General features: G+C 39.7%; 1 protein-coding gene across 3 annotated transcripts in view; it reads right to left on the reverse strand.

Moving 5' to 3' along the window:
• Positions 1 to 20,600, reverse strand: part of AFF4 (ALF transcription elongation factor 4) — a 72,340-nt gene that overhangs the window by 9,311 nt on the left and 42,429 nt on the right. For all 3 annotated transcript variants that reach the window (XM_084762418.1, XM_084762416.1, XM_084762417.1), the window contains 13 exons: positions 19,605 to 19,653; positions 15,967 to 16,021; positions 14,843 to 14,880; positions 14,304 to 14,466; positions 12,673 to 13,590; positions 10,884 to 10,972; positions 9,235 to 9,475; positions 4,893 to 4,987; positions 3,836 to 3,899; positions 3,600 to 3,736; positions 3,307 to 3,378; positions 1,930 to 2,023; positions 370 to 413 (listed from right to left, as the gene is read on the reverse strand). In XM_084762418.1, coding sequence (XP_084618544.1) covers positions 370 to 413; positions 1,930 to 2,023; positions 3,307 to 3,378; positions 3,600 to 3,736; positions 3,836 to 3,899; positions 4,893 to 4,987; positions 9,235 to 9,475; positions 10,884 to 10,972; positions 12,673 to 13,590; positions 14,304 to 14,466; positions 14,843 to 14,880; positions 15,967 to 16,021; positions 19,605 to 19,653 — 2,059 coding nt within the window. The remainder of the gene's footprint in view (positions 1 to 369; positions 414 to 1,929; positions 2,024 to 3,306; positions 3,379 to 3,599; positions 3,737 to 3,835; positions 3,900 to 4,892; positions 4,988 to 9,234; positions 9,476 to 10,883; positions 10,973 to 12,672; positions 13,591 to 14,303; positions 14,467 to 14,842; positions 14,881 to 15,966; positions 16,022 to 19,604; positions 19,654 to 20,600) is intronic.

Consider the following 20,600-nt stretch of genomic DNA (forward strand, 5'->3'; position numbering starts at 1 on the left):
TCCAGAGGCATAACTCAGTGGGAGAGCATGCAAAAAGCCCTGGGTTCAAGTCTAAACATAAAAAAAATGTTTTTAAAGTACCTTACTAGAGATTTTAATATTTTAAAAGTAGCAATCATTCTATTGTCCATTTCTACTCTGATACACAAATACATTTATCAAAAGCCAGGCAGAAGCCAGGCATGGCGGTGCACGCCTGTAATCACTGCACTTAGGGAGACAGAGAGGCAGGCAGATCTCTGTGAGTTGGAGGCCAGCCTGATCTACAAAATGAGTCCAGGACAGCCAAGGCAACACAAGAGAAATCTTCTCTCGAAAAACTTAAAAAAATAAAAATAAAAAAAAATCAGAGAACAAAATTGTACCTACCTCCCCAAGCCAGGTGAAGGTGCTTGAGAATTACTGTAAGAATTCTGCAGGGAAAAATAAATTTATTTAACAGCAATATATATAACTTTTAAGGCATTCAAAGTCTTCAAAAGTATTGGGCTAGGGGGTTGATCTTAAAAACTTTATAATCACTGGCTCCTTAGCCAGTCTGAGGTCAGCTTAGACTTATGAGACTCTTTCAGAAAACAGTTAACATGAGGCCAGAGAAATTGCTCAGTAATTAAGAGCATCTGCTGCTCTTCCAGAGGATTTGAGTTTGGATCCCAGCACCCTAGTTGGGTAGCTCACTCTAGGTCCAAGGGATCTTGGTCTTCCTCTGGCCTCTGAAAGAAGACAGGAAGACAGAAAGACAGACAGACAGACACAGACACACACACACACACTCAAATAAATCTTAAAATATTTTAATATTTTTATGTACAGGTTTTTGCCTACATGTACATCTATGCATCATACGAATTCCCAGTGCCCTCAGAGGCCAGAAGAGGATATCAGATCCTATGAGATATAGATAGTTGTAAGTGGTTCTGTAGATGCTGGGAATTGAACTTAGGTCTTTTGGAAGAGCAGCCAGTGCTCTTAACCACTAAGCCAGCTCTCCAGTCCAATAAATCTTTAAAAACAACAACAGAGTATGTGAATACAGAACAGAAAGAAGTTATTAGGTGAAGTCTAGGTTGTTCCAGAAGACTTCAAAGATGATGCAAAGAAACAATGAGTAACAGAGATGGATGAAAAGAACTGAAAAAGACACAGGGAAATGAGTCATTATTATATACAGAACCAGGCAGAAAAGAGAACACAAATGACCTATCTAGGTTGTCTAAGGAGAGGTTTAGACAAGGAGTAGATAGAAGACATTTGAGGACCGTGTAGGGCAGACCTTAAACTTGTAGGCAACAGTGAGTTATGGAGGGGTTATAGGGTTTTGGAGGATGTTATGGTCCTGGCTTGAAATTCTTTTTTTTTTTTTTTTTTTAGATTTATTTACTTATTATGTACACAGTACTTTGCCTGCATGTACACCTGCAGGCCAGAAGAGGGCACCAGATCTCATTATAGATGGTTGTGAGCCACCATGTGGATGCTGGAAATTGAACTCAGGACCTTTGGAAGAGCAGTGAATGCCCTTAACGTCTGAGCCATCTCTCCAGTCCTAGCTTGAAATTCTTTTAAAAAGATACTACAATAACTTTGTCTGGGCTGGGTGTGTGGTTCAGTGGTTAGGCACTTAGCATGTATAAGACATGGATTCAAACCCTAGTAGTGTAAGGAACAAAACAAGATAACAGTTTGAAGAAAGGTGGTAGCGAACATGCAAAGAACATTTCCAAGTATAAGCTATTGTATACAGCTATGAAAATTCTGTAATCCAATATACATATTTGAAAGCTTTACCAAGAAAGCACAAACATATCTGAGAATTTTCAAGCAGTAGTTTGTTATGTTTTGCCTAAATATGAGAGTATCTGTGGGGCAGGGATGGGAAGGCTTGCACATTTTGTCTCCTAGGCAATAGACTCTGTTGTACATTCTTACCTTCAGGTGCTCAGTCAGTGTCTTGGAGTACTTCAGAGCATTCTCCTTCTTCAGTTTGAATAGCCTCAGGTACAGCAATGACTGGCATCTCAGGCTAGGCCATGGGAGAGGGTAGTGTGTTCAGACATGGCTCTATCTACAAGTAGTCTTTCCATTGTGTAGTAATATAGGGTTGGCTTCATGTGAGCAACCATAGCTCAGGGTCAATATTACCTCTCAGGCAAAACCAAAAGGTCAGCTTCATATGGAATATACCATAGGGAAAGGAAACTAGCTAAGGAACTTCTTAGAACTAACATTCAGTTAGATACTAACACTCAAAATTAAAACTTTACCAATATGCCATAATACAAATACTTTAAAAAGCTAAAAACCAAAAGTAGGAAATTGATGGAACATACCAACCTTCACATAGTCCACACAGCTCAGCTCCTGCCATGTACCCAGTAAAGGCAACTTTCGAATTCATTGGCCTTTCAGTTCCTTACAAATTTCTCATTCTTTTCCACCATCCATCCTGCCTATGTTTTAACCTCCAAATCAAGTCTCCCAATCTCTGTAAGAGTAGAGAACTCTTTTTCTTTCTTTCTTTCTTTTTAAAGATAAGGCCTCTCTATTCCATCTTCCTAGATTTCCTGACACTTGATATATGTGGACCAGGCTAGCCTCAAACTCACCAAGATCCACCTGCCTCTGTCCCAGAGTGTTGGGATTAAAGGTGTGTGCCACTATGCTTGACCTGAGGACTCTTTCCTTTCAGAGAAATTTGTTCACATATTCACAAGACTGAAAAGTTTCTGTCTCATAGACTCCATAATGATCAGGGTAGTATCAGACTGTTCACAGCTGCACTGCTAGTGTAAACACAGTGCCTGGTCAAGAACACAACTTGAACAAGTGAACAGATGATGTCTCTCTGAGACGAAGCATGGATAGAAAGAGAAGCTTAGCCAGGTGTGGTGGCACACGCCTTTAATCCCAGCACTCGGGAGGCAGAGGCAGGTGGATCACTGAGTTCAAGGTCAGCCTGGTCTACAAAGTGAGTTCAGGACAGCCAAGGCTACACAGACAAAGCCTGTCTCTGGAGGAGGGAAAGAAAGAAAGAAAGAAAGAAAGAAAGAAAGAAAGAAAGAAAGAAAGAAACGCTTAAAAAATGGTCACTTAATTCAATATCAGGCCTACTCCAGCACTTTCATCAAGAGGGCAGTCAATTAGAGACTGACAGATGCTAAAATCTTTCAGTAGGGATTTTGAGCTATTTTCTATTTGACTGTTAAGGTTTGCAAAGTGATTGTGAAAGACTGATAAAGCACACACAGCACAATTCATTAAGAAACTGTTTGTTATCCAGCAAAGGCTAGATTACACAACACTCACCAAAGTACTGTGAGTCTCTTGTCTGCAGCTGTAGCATCTGGTGCCAAATAATTCTTTAGTTTCATAGTGTATCTATGAGTTGAGATAAAAAACAAACCAAGAAAACAGAATATTTCACCCTGATCTTACTTCTTATGTTCTCAGACTCAAACCTAAATAAAACGCCCACTAAAATTCTTCCCTAAAGAAAATGGACACTAAGCATCTTCCCAGTTCACCACATTCGGCTAACCAAATAAGTAAAATAACAGATAATAAAGCTATTCCAGTGAAATGTCAAGCTCCCCACTTACTTGATGAGCTCCACCGTGTCTGAATACATAGGAAACGGGGACTTGGATTCCTGAGCATTCTTCTCTAATGCATTCCCACATTCAATGAAAGACACGACAGCATCAAGGTAGTATACTGCTTTCTCAAACCTATCAGACTAAAGGAGAACAGTGTTGAGCAGTGGCCACTGCAGGTGTAGACAACAGGAGGGAACACATGAGCTCGATAAGGCACAGCAGGCAGAATATTTACATACCAAAGCATCTGCATTGTGTTTGAGTTTTTTTGCTTCTTGTAAATAATGGTCTGCTGAATAATTTCTGCAAAATAAAAATCTTTATAAGTAAAAATGTCAACATTTTCTAGGATAATTACTAAGTTGTTTTAGTCTCCAGTATCTTGCAACTTTCACAGTCTTAAGAATTGAGTGATCGCTAGGCGTGGTGGCATACAAAACAAAAAAAACTGAGTGATCATTAGACATTTCTTTTTTTTTCTTGTTCTTTTTCTTTTTTTTGGTTTTTTTGAGACAGGGTTTCTCTGTGTAGCCTTGGCTGTCCTGGACTCCCTTTGTAGACCAGGCTGGCTTCGAACTCACAGTGATCCGCCTGCCTCTGCCTCCCGAGTGCTGGGATTTAAAGGCGTGCGCCACCACCGCCCAGCTCATTAGACATTTCATAACAATAATCAACAATTGTCAAACATTTCAGTTTTCTGACAAATATATGTAGATTAAAAACAAATTATGGGCTTCTACAGCAAATCTACTTAAGCACACAGAGATCAAGCTCCCTAGTATTAAACTATAGCTCACTCAAGTGTTTTGTTTTGTTTTGTTTTGTAATCAAGAGTAAATAGGATGCAGGCAGGAGAAGTACCTTCTACAGAAGGCAAGAAAAAGCAACACTGCTTATCTGCGAAGACTCCTGTTATCAACAGTGGTACTGGCAGCAGAAACACATCTTTTCTCTCAATCAGGAAAGCCACTGGCTGTTAAAGGAGTAACTAGGCTAAAGGTTCCTTTTAAGTTAAAACCTGACTGTTCTGTAGGTCAGATACAAGTATTAATAACCCTATGGAATCGGATGTATTTAAATGAGTTCTTATATACTGGCTGGAATTTCTTACAGCTGGCATGGTGGCACGCACCTTTAATTCAAGCACTCAAGAAGCTGAGGCAGGCCAATCTCAAAGAGTTTTTAAGGCCAGCCTGGTCTACACAACAAGATTCAGGCCAGCCAAAGCTACACAGTGAGATTCTGTCTCGGAAAAAACAAAAAACAAATCAAACAAACAAAAAAAATTTATCTCACCTGTCATCAAAGGCAAGCTTTGTTCTCCGAGGCTTCGAAGAATCAGGAGTTAATGTAGATGGAGGACAATTAGAGGAGCTATTTGGAGCCTTTTCCTGAAAGAATATAGACAACTAAGTTGAAAATTGTCAGGAGATTTTAAAAAATGAAGTTATTCTCACTTCTTCAGCCACTGCTAAAACAGAAATAAAAGTCCACAGCCTTCAAATGTCTTTGTTATTAAATTCTATAGTGCTTAAAAAAAAAAACCACCACAAACAAAAATATTTGTTCTTATATTTATTGTCTACTGTATGCAAGGCACTTAGGCTAGGTACTAATTAAAACATAAGGAAGACACAAACTGAATGTCAAAATGGCAGTACTGGTTGGGAGGATGGCTGAGTGGGTAAGCATGTGTGCTGTGAAGTAAGAAAACCTGAGTTCAAATCCCCAGTCCCTGCATAAAAGCTGGGAATGGCTGCATGTTCCTGTAACACTAGGGTTGTGGGGCAGAAACAGGCAGATCTAGGCAGCAACACTGCTGAAACAATGAGCTTCAGGTTCAAAGAGAAACCAGTCTCAAAGAAGTAAGATTAGAGAGATTGCTCAACAGTCAAGAATACTGGTTGCTATTGCAGAGTGCCTGGGTTCAGTCCCAAGCACCCGCATGATGACTCACAACCATCTATAGCTCTAGTTCAAAAGGATCCAATACTCTCTTCTGACCTCTGTGGACACCAAGCACACAAGTGGTGCAGATCATACATACATGCACACAAACCACTGATACACATAAAACAAAACCAACAAACAAACAAAAAAAACCTTAAACACTGAAAAAAAAAAAGAGATAAACACACACACACACACACACACACACAGAAACAGACAGAGAGACAGAGAGAGACAGACACAGACAGACAGGCAGTACTACTCAGGAAAAGAAATGCTGGGTGTGGTGGCATATGCCTTTAATTCCAACACTCAGGAGGATTTCTGTAAGTTTAAGAACAGCCTGCTCTACACAGCAAGTTTGGGCCACTCAGGGCTACATAGTGAGATCCTGTCTCAAAAACCAAACCAAACAAAAACAAAAAAAGGTTAATCACTAAGGCCTAATTAACTACTTAGTATGGCTAACTCTTCAACTACCCTACAAAATGTGTTAGTATTAGATAGGTTTTGTTGTGTTTTAAGGTAGTCTAAGGCAGTGGAAAGATGGTTCTGTGAGTAAGAGCAGTTCTTGCTCCTCTAGAGTACTTAAGTTTCGTTCCCAGCAGCTCACAACTTCCTGTACCTGCAGCTCCAAGGACACTACATTCATGTCTACACAAAATACACAGATACATACACATAATTTAAAATGAAAAAAAATCTTAAAAAACAAAACAGTTTGAATACAGGAACAGGGATTGTTCCTTGGGATACAAAGGTAATACTACACCCTGGAGTATCAAGAGAGGTCACAGCATTGCCATTTCAGTGGGGCACTGAGTTTCAGCTTCTTCCTTGTTCTGAGAAGAAATTGCTCAAAACTTTGGTATTGGGTTTCTAGCCTCCAGAACTAGTCAGTTTCTGTTGTTTGAGCTTACCAGTCTGTGGTGATAGATACCATGGCAACCTTGGCTAACTAATACAACCATAAGCTCACTAGACAGCTAAAGTTTTGTCCTTTCCAAATCAGTAATTGTCTGTTTCTTTTTGTTTGTTTGTTTGTTTGTTTTGTTTTTCGAGACAGGGCTTCTCTGTGTAGCCTTGACTGTCCTGGACTCACTTTGTAGACCAGGCTGGCCTCAAACTCACAAAGATCTGCCTGCCTCTGTCTCTGGAGTGCTGGGATTAAAGGTGTGCGTCACCACACCCAGCTATTGTCTGTTTCCTCTTAACCAGAGTCAATGTACTACTTGTGTGAATTTACATAGCAGTAAAGGCTTACTGATAGCATCAGCTAAGCCAGTATATGCGGAGTACTTTCAGGTGACTGTGTAAAGAAGGCAACATGGAAATGGGCTGGAAAGTAAACCAAGGGCTAAGCAAATAAGTCACCTGCTTAAGTTCTACTCCTGATTCTAGGGTTCTTTGAATTTTAATTCCTCTGGGAAAATTTAGTGACTATAATGGGAACACCCATTCTAAGAGTTCCTATAGGAAGAACAATAAATTAAAAGGCCAAGTCAGAGGAAACATGCCTGTAATCCCAGCAGTCAGGAGGCTGAGGCAAGACCACCTCAACTCCCAAGCCAGCCTGGGCTACAAAATGAGACTCTGATCTTATACACAAAATGAAACAAAGAAGGGTGGCACACACCTTTAATTTCTGCACTCAGGAGGCAGAGGCAGGTAGATCTTTGTGAGTTCCAGGCTAGCCTGATCTACAAAAATGAGTCCAGGACAGCCAAGGCTACACAGAGATGCCGTCTTGAAAAAAAAAAAAAAAAAAAAAACAAAGCAAAACAACCAAAAACCCAAACAAATAAGCAAACAAAAACAAAGTGAAACCCACCAAAGACCAAGTATGATCTAAAATATGATCCTACAACAATATTTCCTAATTTCTTAGTAAGTTAAACACTGGAGAAAACCTTAAGGCAGACAGACACAAATTCCTGCTTTCAAGGTTATTAAAAGAAGCCTCCTTTATAAAGAAGAAACATGATGACTTCTACCTACAGACACTCATTAAGAAGCTCACTTAATGAGTACACTTTTAAAAAAGCACTAGTTTAAGAAACTTGCATGGAAACCTCAAACTTTATGTCAAAAATATGAGAAATGGAGAAAAACCCAATAAGCAGATAAATATGAAACAGTGAAGAGAGGCAACAATGTTCTTTGGGCGCTGAGTGAGCTCCCCAAGTTCCTACAGAAATAGGGTGCTTGTTTGGAGAGAAATCCATCTGTACAACTCAGTTTGAAAAGTTCATATTTGATTTACTTAAACTTATAATCTTTAATTACTACATTTAATAGGACTGTAGTAGTATACAATTTCAATTTCCAAACTTCTTTTGTTTACTCAATTAACAACAATGCAAGGGAATATATATATATATATATATCGTCCCCTCCCCCAGACAGGGTTTCTCTGTGTTCCTCCTGGCTGTCCTGGAACTTGCTCTGTAGTCCAAGCTGGCCTTGAAGTCCAAGATCCCTTGCCTCCCAAATGCTGGGATTAAAGGTGTGTGCTATCACTACCCTGGACTGTATTCTTAAAAACTAAAATATCTTAACTTTCACTTAAATCTGTAATGTCATGGACTTGCTCCTGGCTAGAACAGTTTAAAAAGCACATGAACAACCTGGTCATTTGGAAGTCTGTGATCAGAATTTTTTTTCTCATCCAAGTTAGGCTACATAGTGAGACACAGTCCTGGGGGTGGACTGTGTGTTGGGGGGGGGGGGGGAGGTGACAATTGCCAGGTGGTGGTGGTGGTGGTGGTGGTGGTGGTGCACACCTTTAATCCAGCACTTGGGAGGCAGAGACAAGTGGATCTCTGTGAGTTCAAGGCCAGCCTGATCTACAGAGGGGGTTCCCTGTCAGCTTGAGCTTTACACAAACTGTCTCAAAAAACAAAAGGGAAAAAACCCAATAAAGATAATATTGATAATATCATAAACAGATTGAGGGTTGACTAAAGCACAGTCCTGAAAAAAACCTTGGACCCAAATCTCAGTCTATAAACGCCACTATTCAACTGCATCATTATTATGTTAAGGATGACCATTTAAAGCCACATGTGGTAGCACACACTTTTGGTCCCAGCACTCAAGAGGCAGAGGCAAGTGGACCACTGTAAGTTCCAGGCTAGTCAAGGCTATAAAGTGAGACCCTACCTCAGAAAAAAAATTTAAAAAGCCAGATGTGGTGGCACAGTCCCCAACCTCAGTAGGAAGATCCGCCTCAACAAGATGAAAGTTGTCCTCTGAGACACTCTCCTCTCTTTCTCTTCTCTTCTCTTCTCTCCTCTCCTCCTCCTCCTCTTTCTTCTTTCTCTCTCTCTCTCTCTCTCTCACACACACACACACACACACACACACACACACACACTCATTTATTCATTTTTAAAACTGCACATGTGCCAGGTGTGGTAGCACTTTAATCCTTTTAATCCCAGCACTCGGGAGGCAGATGCAGGCAGATCACAGTGAGTTTGAGGCCAGCCTGGTCTACAAAGCGAGTCCAGGACAGCCAAGGCTACACAGAGAAACCCTGTTTCGAAAAACCAATAAATAAATACATGCATACATACATACTGCACATGACTACAACCTTAATGTAATGAGATGGTTACAAATATCAGTGTCACTTCAGGAAGCCAGGGCAGGATGATTCTCAAAGGCTCAAGCCCCACCACCTTACCTTGGCCTCTTTGGAGCTGCTGGAAGCCTTCCCTTCAGTCTTCCTCTGCTTTGACGTGGAGGAACTGCTCTTGCTGCTGCCACTGTTCTCCTTGTTGCTGGTGCTGCTGGGTTTTAAGGATGACGACTGACTGACAGTCCTCTTCCGAGAGCCATGCTCTGTTTTTGAATCTTTTGAAGGAACAGGCCCAGCAGGTGAAGGCAGCAAATCCTTTTCTTTTGTACTGCTCTGCTTAGATGACCTGCCAAACAAAATAAATGCTCTTATTTCTGCAGAGTGGTACAGGATGAAGGACTTTTCCATCTCTTTTCACCTGCTTTTAAGACAAACTTGCAAAGACATTATCCATATGATGATTGCAAAGCAGAAGGACTGTAAATCCCATCAGGTAGTTTCTCTTCCCGTCTCTTTCTCTGCCTGCCCTGACCTGTTTTTTGTTTGGTTTTGTTTTTTCATGATCATGTCTGCCTAGAACAATCTGCCATATGATAAATACTTAATAAAATATTGGTTGAATCAATAAGCAAATAGATAAATTATGAAAAGATTAAGGCTTATAGCTATTAGTCTCTTTCAAGTTGAGATGAGTTCATTGTCTACCCAGAAAATGGTGAGGATTTATTGTAACTCTTATCTCATACTTGGTGCTGGCTAGTTTCATGACAACCTGACACAAGCTAGCATCATTTGAGAGATGGGGTCCTCAACTGAGAAGATGTTTCCATAGGACTGGGCTTGCGCAAGCCTATAGAGCATTTTCCTTTTTTTGCTTTTGGGGGCTTTTTTGTTTTGTTTTGTTTTTCAGACAAGGTTTCTCTGTGTAGCCTTGGCTGCCCTGGACTCTACTGTAACCAGGCTGGCCTCGAACTCACAGATCCTCCTGTGTCTGCCTCCTGAGTACTGTGCCCAGCTTGAGCATTTTCTTTTTGTTTGTTTGTTGTTTTTTGTTTTGTTTTTCCTTCAAGACAGGCTTTCTCTGTGTAGCCTTGGCTGTTCTGGGGACTCACTTTGTAGACCAGGCTGGCCTCAAACTCACGGAGACCCGCCTGCCTCTGCCTCCCCTAGTGCTGGGATCATAGGTTTGCGTCACTGTGCCCAGCTCATTTTCTGGTTGACATGGGGAAAGGTGCAGCCCATTGTGGGTAGTTCCATCCCTGGCCTAGTGGCCATGGGTTCTATAAGAAAGCAGGCTGAGCAAGCCAGTCAGCATGACTCCTCTGTGGCTCTGCATCAGCTCCTTGCCTCTAGATTCCTTCCCTGTTTGAGTCTCTGTCCTGGGTTCCTTCAATGATGAACAGTTGAAGTGATACAGAAGCATAAGCCAAATAAATCTTTTTCTTGCCAAGTTGCTTTTGCTCGTGGTGTTTTATGATAGCAATAAAAGCAATAGTAACTCTAACTAGGACATATTCTTATCTCAATGAGAGATTGGGGGGGACAGAGAGACAGACACACACACACACACACAGGGGGGGGGGGAGCCTCCCATTTCTATTAGCTAAAAGCAAAGCTCTTCTTCTATCCACATGTGCATACATGTATATGACATTCAGTCAATAAAAGCAATATTCTGAAACATGTCAAAAAGTACCAGACAACAAATGATACAAATAGCCAATACTAGCATGCAACATGATTTGGGGACATACTCTCTGTTGCTGGATGGCTTGTGGCCTGATGAGTTCTTGTCCTCTGTTTTGGGTTTTTTGCTCTCACTGGCTCGGTTATCATCATCATTCTGGACAAAAACAGAAACAGCAGGCATGACAAGGGTGTCCACAGCATAAACAACGTAACAGCTATTCCTAAGGTCTTAGATGGTATCTCTTTTATGTAATAATTTTAGGGTTGGACAGATTCTTAGAATTACGATGAACTCATAAACCATAAAAACCCATCCTTTAATAGTATACAAATCTGCTGGGCAGTGGTGGTACACACCTTTAGTCCCAGCACTAGGGAGGTAAGGCAGAGGGATCTCTGTGAGTTCAAGGCCAGCCTAGTCTATTGTAAGGTAAGAGTCTGCTTGTCACCAAATGATTAAATTCAGATAAATGAAGACATGAGAAAAAGTAACCTACAGACTGCTACCAGTGACTGAGTCTTCTCCCAGTATTATCAATGTAACCTCTAGGAATTTCCTCTGATACTTTACCAAAATCATAATTCTAGAGGAGAGCTGGAAAGATGTCTTAGTTGTTAAGAGCCACTGACTGCTCTTGTACAGGCTCTGGGTTCTAAGCACCTACATACATGGTAGTTCACAATCATCTATAACTCAAGTTCCAAAGCATCCAACACCCTCTTTTGACCTTCTTGGGTACTAGGCACATACATATAAGCAGGCTCTACATAAAGCTGACCTTATATACTAGGCTTTGTCTTTAAATATCTTGGAAGTATTTAGGGATGAGAATGCGCTATGTGCCAATAGACTTTCCTTCCATGTTGGGACTGCATCCAGGGCTTCACACATGCTCAGCAACAGCTCTACCATTGAGTTACACAACTGGGCTATACCCTGGGAATGTTCTCAGGTCTGACCTGTGTTAATGGAAAAACACTAGGTACATAGGTAAGTAGTCGATGGGTGATATTCTCATGGATGTATCTGCGACAAAAGTAATGAGTCAGTTTTGCATGTTAGGCCGGTAATAAAAAGTATGATTTTTATCCTGGTCACTATACACTCTGTCCAGAGATTCCCCCCTCCCCCCCCTTTTTTTTTTTTAAATCTTTCGTTATTTAAGGAGACAGAACACAGAGAAACTGTTCCATATAGAGTCTTAGTGGGGCCTTGTGCTCAATCACTCTTTTCCCTTACAGCTCATGATTCACTGCAGATGCTGGTATCTAAGAATGAACAATAGGGATGGCAAGATACCTCAGTGAGGAAAGTCTGACAACCTGAGCTCAGTCCCTGGGACCCATGTGACAGAAGAAACACTTGACTCCATAAGTTGTTCTCTGGCTTCCAGAAATGCACTGTAGTGTACATGTGTGCATACACACACAAATAAATACAATATAATTTAAAAGCAACAGTGACTAGGTAACATAAAGTCAAAATAGCAAGTACTGGGGGATAGAGAGATGTCTCAGCAGCTAAGGGCACCTACTACTTTTCTAGCAGGACCGAAGTTTGGATCCCAATAACTATGTCAGGTAGCCCACAACTGGCTGTAACTGGCTGCAGGCCCTCTACTGGCCTCCACAGGAGCATACAACAGCATGTATGCATACATAGACATAGATACACACACACACGCGCACACACACACACACACACACACACACACACACACAGTATAAACTCATAGACACACATAAATAATTTTAAAAATAGCTAGTATTGTAATATCAAGATGCTTAAGGATATGGAAAATGGAAACAAAAATATTTCTAAAAAAGAGAAAGAACCAGAACCTCCTTACAGACCTTGTGTTTCCTCTTGCCTTTGCTGGAAGTCTTTTCTGAGGCTTGCTTCTGCACCTCTCTCATGTGCTTTTCTGGCACATTTTTCTTCTCCCCCTTGGGTGGCTCTGTTTCTTTGTAAGGCTTCCCGGGTATTCTAGTCAACAGATTCAGGTCAATCTTCACAATAAGCGGATACCTGTCATCAGGCTCACTGAGTGGGGAAAGGAGCTCCTTCTCTTCCATAGGAGAGAACATTCGCTGCCGAAAAAAGCTATCTTCTTCCTCCACGGAAGAGGGTTTAACAGGAGTCCTACTGCTTTCAGGGTATTTAGGAGTCTGTGAGGAGGGAGGGAGGCTCTCACTTTCATCTGAATCTGAGGACGAGGTATCCGTTTCTATGATTTCCCGAGATTTCTGGGAGGATTTACTTGCTGACTTGTATTTCTTTTTCTCTGCTATAGGTCGAGGAGAAGATTTTGACTCCTTTTTGATGTTGGGTTTCCTTGAGCCTTTAGTGGCAGCTTTGTGCCTGCTGGAAGGCATGCTAGTGGCCATGTCTACAGGGGTTTCACTTTCTATCTTCAGGCCTCCACGGGGCTCTTCGGCAGCTGACTTCTCAGTTTTTTTGGGTTGTTTTTTGCCAACAGTTCTCCTCTGTGTGGTGTTGTCACTCTGTGCAGGAGACTTCTGCCTCCCACGGCCACTTTCTGATCCCTTTTGGATGGTTTTAGAGTCTCGTCCTGGAGTAGCAGAACTTGTTTCCTTTGGCCCACCAGGATCAGTGTAGTTATTCCCAGCACCCTGTTCTCGGCCTTCCTTTTTGTAGGCTTGAGACGATGGGATGTTACTGTCTACAGAAGAAGCTGGAGACACTTTATGTGGGTTCACTTTATTCAACCAATTATCAAGTTGCCACTTGTTTGTTGGTGGTGGTTCAGGCTGAAAAAGAAAATATATAGATGTAGAGTATTCCCCCAAATACTGAAGCTTTTCCCATCTTTATAAAGTCAAGTAAGAGTAAAAATAATAATAATAATGCTTAAGGAGACAAGCATTTGTTTGTCAAGTTTCTTCTAGGATTAAAGCACAGGTTTAATGCTAGCAACTCTAATCCCTTGGTCTCCTGAGTGCTGGAGTACAGGTGGAACCACCATGAACAGCTTATTACAAAAGGCCTTTAAATAACCATTATTCCAGTTAGGAGTTCAACTTGAAAGGCACAATTGCAAATAATTTAATTCTAGAAAATAAACATGATATAGGTACCAGGAAAGACTTTCAGATGCACTTTATCAATCTACACAGTTCAATTATACAACATAAGACTCACGTTAATCACAGTAACTACATAACATAAATCTCTTGTTAAGAGGCAAAAGTAAGTATTAAATTCTAGTTTTTCGAGACAAGGTTTCTCTGTGTAACAGAGCCCTGTCTGTCCTGGACTCACTTTGTAGACCAGGCTATCCTAGAACTCAGAGATCCACCAGGCTCTGCCTCTGAGTGCACCACCATGCCTGGTTAATTCTAAATTAAAAAAAAAAAAAAAAGTTTTTCTAATTAAAAAAGAAACCAAAATAGTTTAGGTTTTCCATAAGATAGAACATACAGTGATGGGTTAAGAGGGCTATGGAAGCAGCCTGCTGGCTCACCTCAGGAGACGCGCTCTGCGATGGCTCATTTGCCTCACTGTCACTGGAGCTACTTTCACTCTCCGAGTCAGATCCAGAGCTGCTTTCAGATCCGCTGTGGCTGCTGGAGTCATCTCTGGAGTTATCTGCTCCCTCACTATTATGATGTGAAGGCTCAGAGTTACTGAAGGAGATAAAACAGAAATGACAAATGTTTTCTTTATGATGGCAAAACTCCACCTAAATCTAGCACCCAATCTTATTAACAGTATGTGCATAAGGAACTCAAAACTTCTTTTCAAATGAAACAGACATCCCCCAAAAGTTTCTGATGTATCACTCAGCTAATAATACTCACTTCTAAAATACTTTAAAATTCACCCGGTTTGAGTATATAACTTAATGAATTTAATTAATTTCCAGAATTATACAGCCACCATCACAATTGACATTATTTATAAGGCTCCTTATGCTACCACCACAATGTTAAATCAGTCTAATCTTAGCCATAACAACAACAACAACAACAACAACAACAACACAAAATAAAGGATCCCTACCTTCCTGGTGTACTCCTTGGCATTGTCTTATCACAATCCTAAAAGTGAAGCATAAGAAATCTGTGAATGAATCTATTCAAATAATATAAATGTCTAAACTAAAAAATAGCCCAAAAGTGGCACTCAGGAAGGAGAGGCAGGCAGATCTCTGTGAGTTCAAGGTTAACCTGGTCTACAAAGTAAGTCCAGGACATCCAGGGCTGTTAGACAGAGAAACCCTGTCTTGAAAAACAAACAACCCCTGCCCCCTAAAAAACCCAAAAGCTGGCTTCTCTAACATATGAAACAATATTTACATCATACAGTGATTAAAAAACAAACAAAAACAGTACAGTATACCACAGCCTTCAAAGTGGAGGCAACGGGATCATGAATCTGAGGCTAGTCTGGGCCACCTGGTGAAACCCCCTCCAAACCATCAAAACACCACAAACAATAACAAGCCAGGATCCTGTTTTTACTTAAAGAAGTAATATTTGCCTAGCTAATCCCCAGTAGCACTACCACCACCAAAAAAAAAAAAAAAAAAATCTAGGGTAAGACTTAAAATTTTTTGTAGTTGGAAAATGGCTCTTCAGTTAAGAGCGCTAGTCTTACAGAGGATCCAGGTTCAATTCCCAGCAGTCATCTGGTGCTCACAACCATCTGTAACTCCACTTCCAGGAAGTTACATATAAAAAATATTTAAAAAATAAGTATTTTTAAAACTTTGTAAATATGTCTTTTTGTTTTGTTTTGTAAATATGTCTTATAAGTAATTTCCTGCTACTATTTTCTGATCTACAATAAATGATAAGGAAAGCCAACTAAAAATAAAAAAGGAAGCTCAAAGACATTACAGAAGGCTACAGTTACCCAGTGTCAGAAACCTTATGGAAAAGGTAATGGGGGCCAGGTGCTGGTGGCACACACTGGGAGGCAGAGGCAGGAGGATTGCTGTCAGTTCAAGGCCAGCCTAGTCTACAGAGTGAGTCCAGGACAGTTAAGGATACACAGAGAAACCCTGTCTCCAAAACAAAACAACACAAAAACAAAAACAAAAAAACAAAAAAAAGTAATGGATCTTAAACTAAGACAAAATGGACCAGTAGTGTAAAGGGCTGACAGGCTGTATAGAGACTTACCTGCTCCCCATCACTGTCTTCACTGCTGCTTAGCTTTAAGTCATCTTTTAACATACTAGAGGAAAAAGGTAGAAAAGAGCATTAATTAATCACTGCATGCCAGAGTACTAAATATTTATCAATAATTCTAGGAATAATCATTGTGTTGGCCAAAAATTTAAAACATACATACACAAACTATCTTCTGTCTGGATTTGTTCATATTATGCTAAAAATTTTCAAAGTAAATTAGCCATTTTTATAAGCACCAAACTTGCCATGCATTTAAAAATTTATTTTTAGGTCGGCCTGGTCTATAGAACTAGTTCCAGGATAGCCAGGGCTAACACACTGAGAAACCTTGTCTCAAAAAAGAAAAACAAATTCTTTTTAGGCCAGTCTGGTCTACAGAACTAGTTCCAGGACAGTTACTTACACTTACACACACACAGACACACAGACACACACACACACACACACACACACACACTGCCTTAAAAAAAAATTTTTTTTTCTTTTCTTTTTTATTCTCCCTGAGACAGGATTTCTCTGTGTAGCCTTGGCTGTCCTGGACTCGCTGTGTAGACCAGACGGGCCTCCTGAGTGCTGGCATTAAAGGTGTGAGCCACCACGCCTGACACAAAAAGTATTTGTAAAGAAGGCAAAATTTAGTGTTCTGCAAAGAAAGCAGTGGGCATGATGGAACAGAAGAACTGCTGCCTCTATGAGTAAAACACCCAATCTTGTTTTCTAGTTAAACTCTCATATATACTCCTGTTACAACACATAATTTACACATACATGTATACTAAAAATTAATATAGCTTTATTCTACCAGATATAACTTCTAAAGAGCAGCAAGATACAGTCAAAGCATCAAGAAATTCCTTTATTGCTGTCAATAATCCACAGAGAGAGACCTGTGTAACTTGTGGTGATTGGATACCTGTGAAAACCACAGCTCCATTTCCACAAAGTTGTGATTCATAATTGCCTGGTTCAGATAAAAAGTAGATACCAGCAGAAGAAGAGTTTCAAGTAAGAAATCACCATGTGTGGATTTTTAAAGTCCAAGTTCCAAATCTTCCTGTACCAAAATTTGAATTGAATTAAAAATATATAAATAAATTGACAATTTCTGCATTTTGTTTTGAAAGTAAAATCAAAGATTTAAGTTTTCCTTAAATCCAAAACCATTAAACTTAAAATCTGAGAAACACAAAACAATCTATGGGGGGTTTGGTATTTTTTTTTTAACATAAAAGAAAAATTAACACAAAGCTTTGGATACCTGTACCTAGAAAATGCTTCCTTTCAAGGCACCAGTAGTTGCATTACCTTCCTTGTTACAGTGTCCTCAGTCTCCAGTCAGGAGGAAGAAATCGTCTTTCACTGCAGTAACTACTTGCACTCTCCTCTCAAAGCCTAATCTGCATGTCTAAATCTTACCATAAATTCAACATACACAAAAAAAATCACCTGGAAATAAAGCAACCAGGTGGCTATATAATATGAGAAGTGTTTTTAAAACTAGTTCAGTAAATGAAATGTTTTTACAAGTTTTCTTTTGAACATGGGCTTAAGCGTATCTCTGACTGATTTCCAGTAAGGAAAATGTGCTTACTCTGCATTCTCTCAGCCCTTATGATTTAACAATGGCATCTCAATGAACCTGTTTACATATGTGAGTATGTCAAAGCCTTAACCACGCTGCTCTGGGTCCAGCATGGTTTTGTTTCCTCAGCAAACCAAGTGGAATGGCCACATACAGCAGACACGCACTACTGTTTTTTTGCATACAGATATGACAACAGGAATACATAAGTGTCTCAACAGTGTATGGGAAGTGGTTTTAAGCTGTATTTTCTTCTCGGTCCTCCTTTTGTTCCATGAAGAGGCTATTAGGCTGAGGTTAGCACTGTGGTCTTGTGGCTATGGCACAGGAAGCCACATAGTAGCTGTTTCTTTGGAACTTGTTCTAATCAAGGAGTTAAGCTGAGATCTCAGGAGTTTATGTGCTCAACTCTCTAGATGTAACTTATTATCATCTAATGACCTCCTTACTGTGATACATAGTTTTGATTCCATGTACAAAATATGTAAAAATAGGAAAACTTAAAGATACTTTAAACAATGTGCTTTACTATACAACATTCAATGACTAAATGGAAAGTTTACTAAGAAGAATCCTATTTTTAAGTTTCTTTATTAAATGTGAACTGTTGGAGGAAGATCCAACTTTTCAAATGCTAATTTCAGTGCCTTGAGATCTGGTTACCGCCCTGCTATGGGCATTGCTATGAATGTTGAACTGTCTCCTGTAACCATGCAACGATAAGAAATGTTCCCCAATTATCCCTGATTGGCTAAATATTCACTATAAGGCAAGATGGCAGTGAGCATGTGGCTGTAGGAACAAACTCAGGGCAAATGATTGGTTTTTATGTGGGTTTTTAATGGTACTAGGATTAGAGTAGCTCACAATCTACCCAGCATAGTGCTTACAACTTAATAATCAGTTGGGGAACTAAGTGGCTAAAGAAAACTACTCTATTGACTAATATAAAAAGACTAGTTCATCTTTCTACAACAGTAAACTGTGAGCTCAGAGTAGAGGAGGGCAAACCATGGCTGCAAGCCAAACCTAGGCCAATAGTGTTTCTTCTTCTCTTTTTGTTCTTTGAGATGTTTGTTGTTTTGGAAAAAGAGAATTACTTATACATAGCCAAGATCGCTTTGTAAGCCCTGGTTGGCTTAAACTAATGGCAATCCACTTGACTCAGCCTTCTGAGTGCTAGGATTTTAGACATATATTTCTATAGCCAGTATTTCACCGCTATAAAGAAATTTTTATCAGACTGGAGATATTGCTTAGTGGTATGGTACTTGCCTAATATATGCGGGATCCTGCGTTCAATCTCTATCACCACCAAAAAAGAGAAAACCCAGGTATGACAGCACTTGCCTACATATAATCTCACACTTGGGGAGACAGAGGCAAGAGGAGCAAGTTCAAGTCATCCCTGACTACATATGGTGAGTTTGGGAACTACATATGGTGAGTTTGGAAACTACATATGGTGAGTTTGAGAACTACATATAGTGAGTTTGAGAACAGCCCAGACTACATGAGACTTTGTCTCAAAAGAAAAAACAACCGTTAGTGTTATTATACAAACACAACCATATCTGTAGTCTATATACTTTTATATTATAGTGACAGAACTGACTACTTAGGACATAAACTATATGGTCTTTAAAATCTACAATTTCTGGCCCTTTGTAGGTAAAGTTAGCTTAGGTTTGTCTTAAACCATTAGTGTTTCTGCATGGGCATGTATGTAGTTGAACAGTAAACTATGAGCTTAACATGCACAAAACTTCTGGTTTCACACTGAAAACCAGAGTTCAGTGAGATGACTCAGTTGGTAAACATGCTTGCCATTACATGCAACCACCAGAACTTAATCTCTAGGACCAAATGAGTGTCTCTTATAAGTTGTTCTCTGGCTTCCACATGCCTTCCCATACACATACAAATTAAATGGTAATTTAAATCTTTAAAAAGCAAAAGGGTAATATTTCTAGCATAAGAAGATCTAGCTATTATAGATAACTTTTAGGGAAAAAAAAAGATACTCATTGATCAATAAACTTACGATTTTGACTGATGTCCATTTGATGTTTTAGCAGAAGCATTGTATCTTTCTAAAACAAAAAGAAATATAAAAGTGAGCAACTGAGACTGATTATTTAGGTTATAAAATATCTACACAAAATGTCTAGCTTCAAAAATATGAATCAAAATAGATACATTGTACACGGTGGACAAAAGACATTCTTTTCTTTCTTTTTTTCTTTTTTTTTTTTTTTGTTTGTTTGTTTGTTTTATTTTTCAATACAGGGTTTCTCTATGATAGCCTTGGCTATCCTGGACTCACTTTGTAGACCAAGCTGGCCTCAAACTCATAGAAATCCACCTGCCTCTGCTTCCTGAGTGCTGGGATTCAAGGTGTGCACAACCACCACCTGGCTAAGACACATTCTTATAAACCATGAATTTCCATTGCCATTTCAATATTGTAACTATCCTACTACTGATCTAGTTCAATGAAAGACCTACCCAGTATCTGTAGGATACTCACACATACATATAGACCTGAAGTTTATAATAATATGACTTTGTATTTTTTGGAGACATGTTCTCACTATACAGGCCAGGCTGGCCCAAATTCACAATGTAGAGCCTGGACTGGCCTTGAATTTGCAATCTTTCTGTCTCAGCTGCCCCAGAGTCAGGGTTATAAGTGTGTGTCACCACATCCAGCATTATAATAGCACAGCTTTGACAACAAAAGCTAGGAAATAAAATATGTTTCCATTAGTAAGAGCCTAATTAAATAACTGTAGTTATTTCATGTAACATGACTTTAATGTTATGAAAGAAAAAACTAGAATTGCATACTGACAAGCATTTAAAGTAAACCCAGTGAAAAATACAAATAACATACTAGATGAAGTTATGATCCCATTTGCCATAATTAAACACTGGGGAAGTAAATGAGGATGGAGTGAAAGTCAGGGGGAGACATTCTTAAGAGAAAATACAAAGATTTTGGCTTATAGCTAACTTTTTTTGGCATATCATCATGTCA

This window comes from Acomys minous, assembly GCF_964271855.1.
Source record: "Acomys minous genome assembly, chromosome: 16".
Lineage (NCBI taxonomy): Eukaryota > Metazoa > Chordata > Mammalia > Rodentia > Muridae > Acomys > Acomys minous.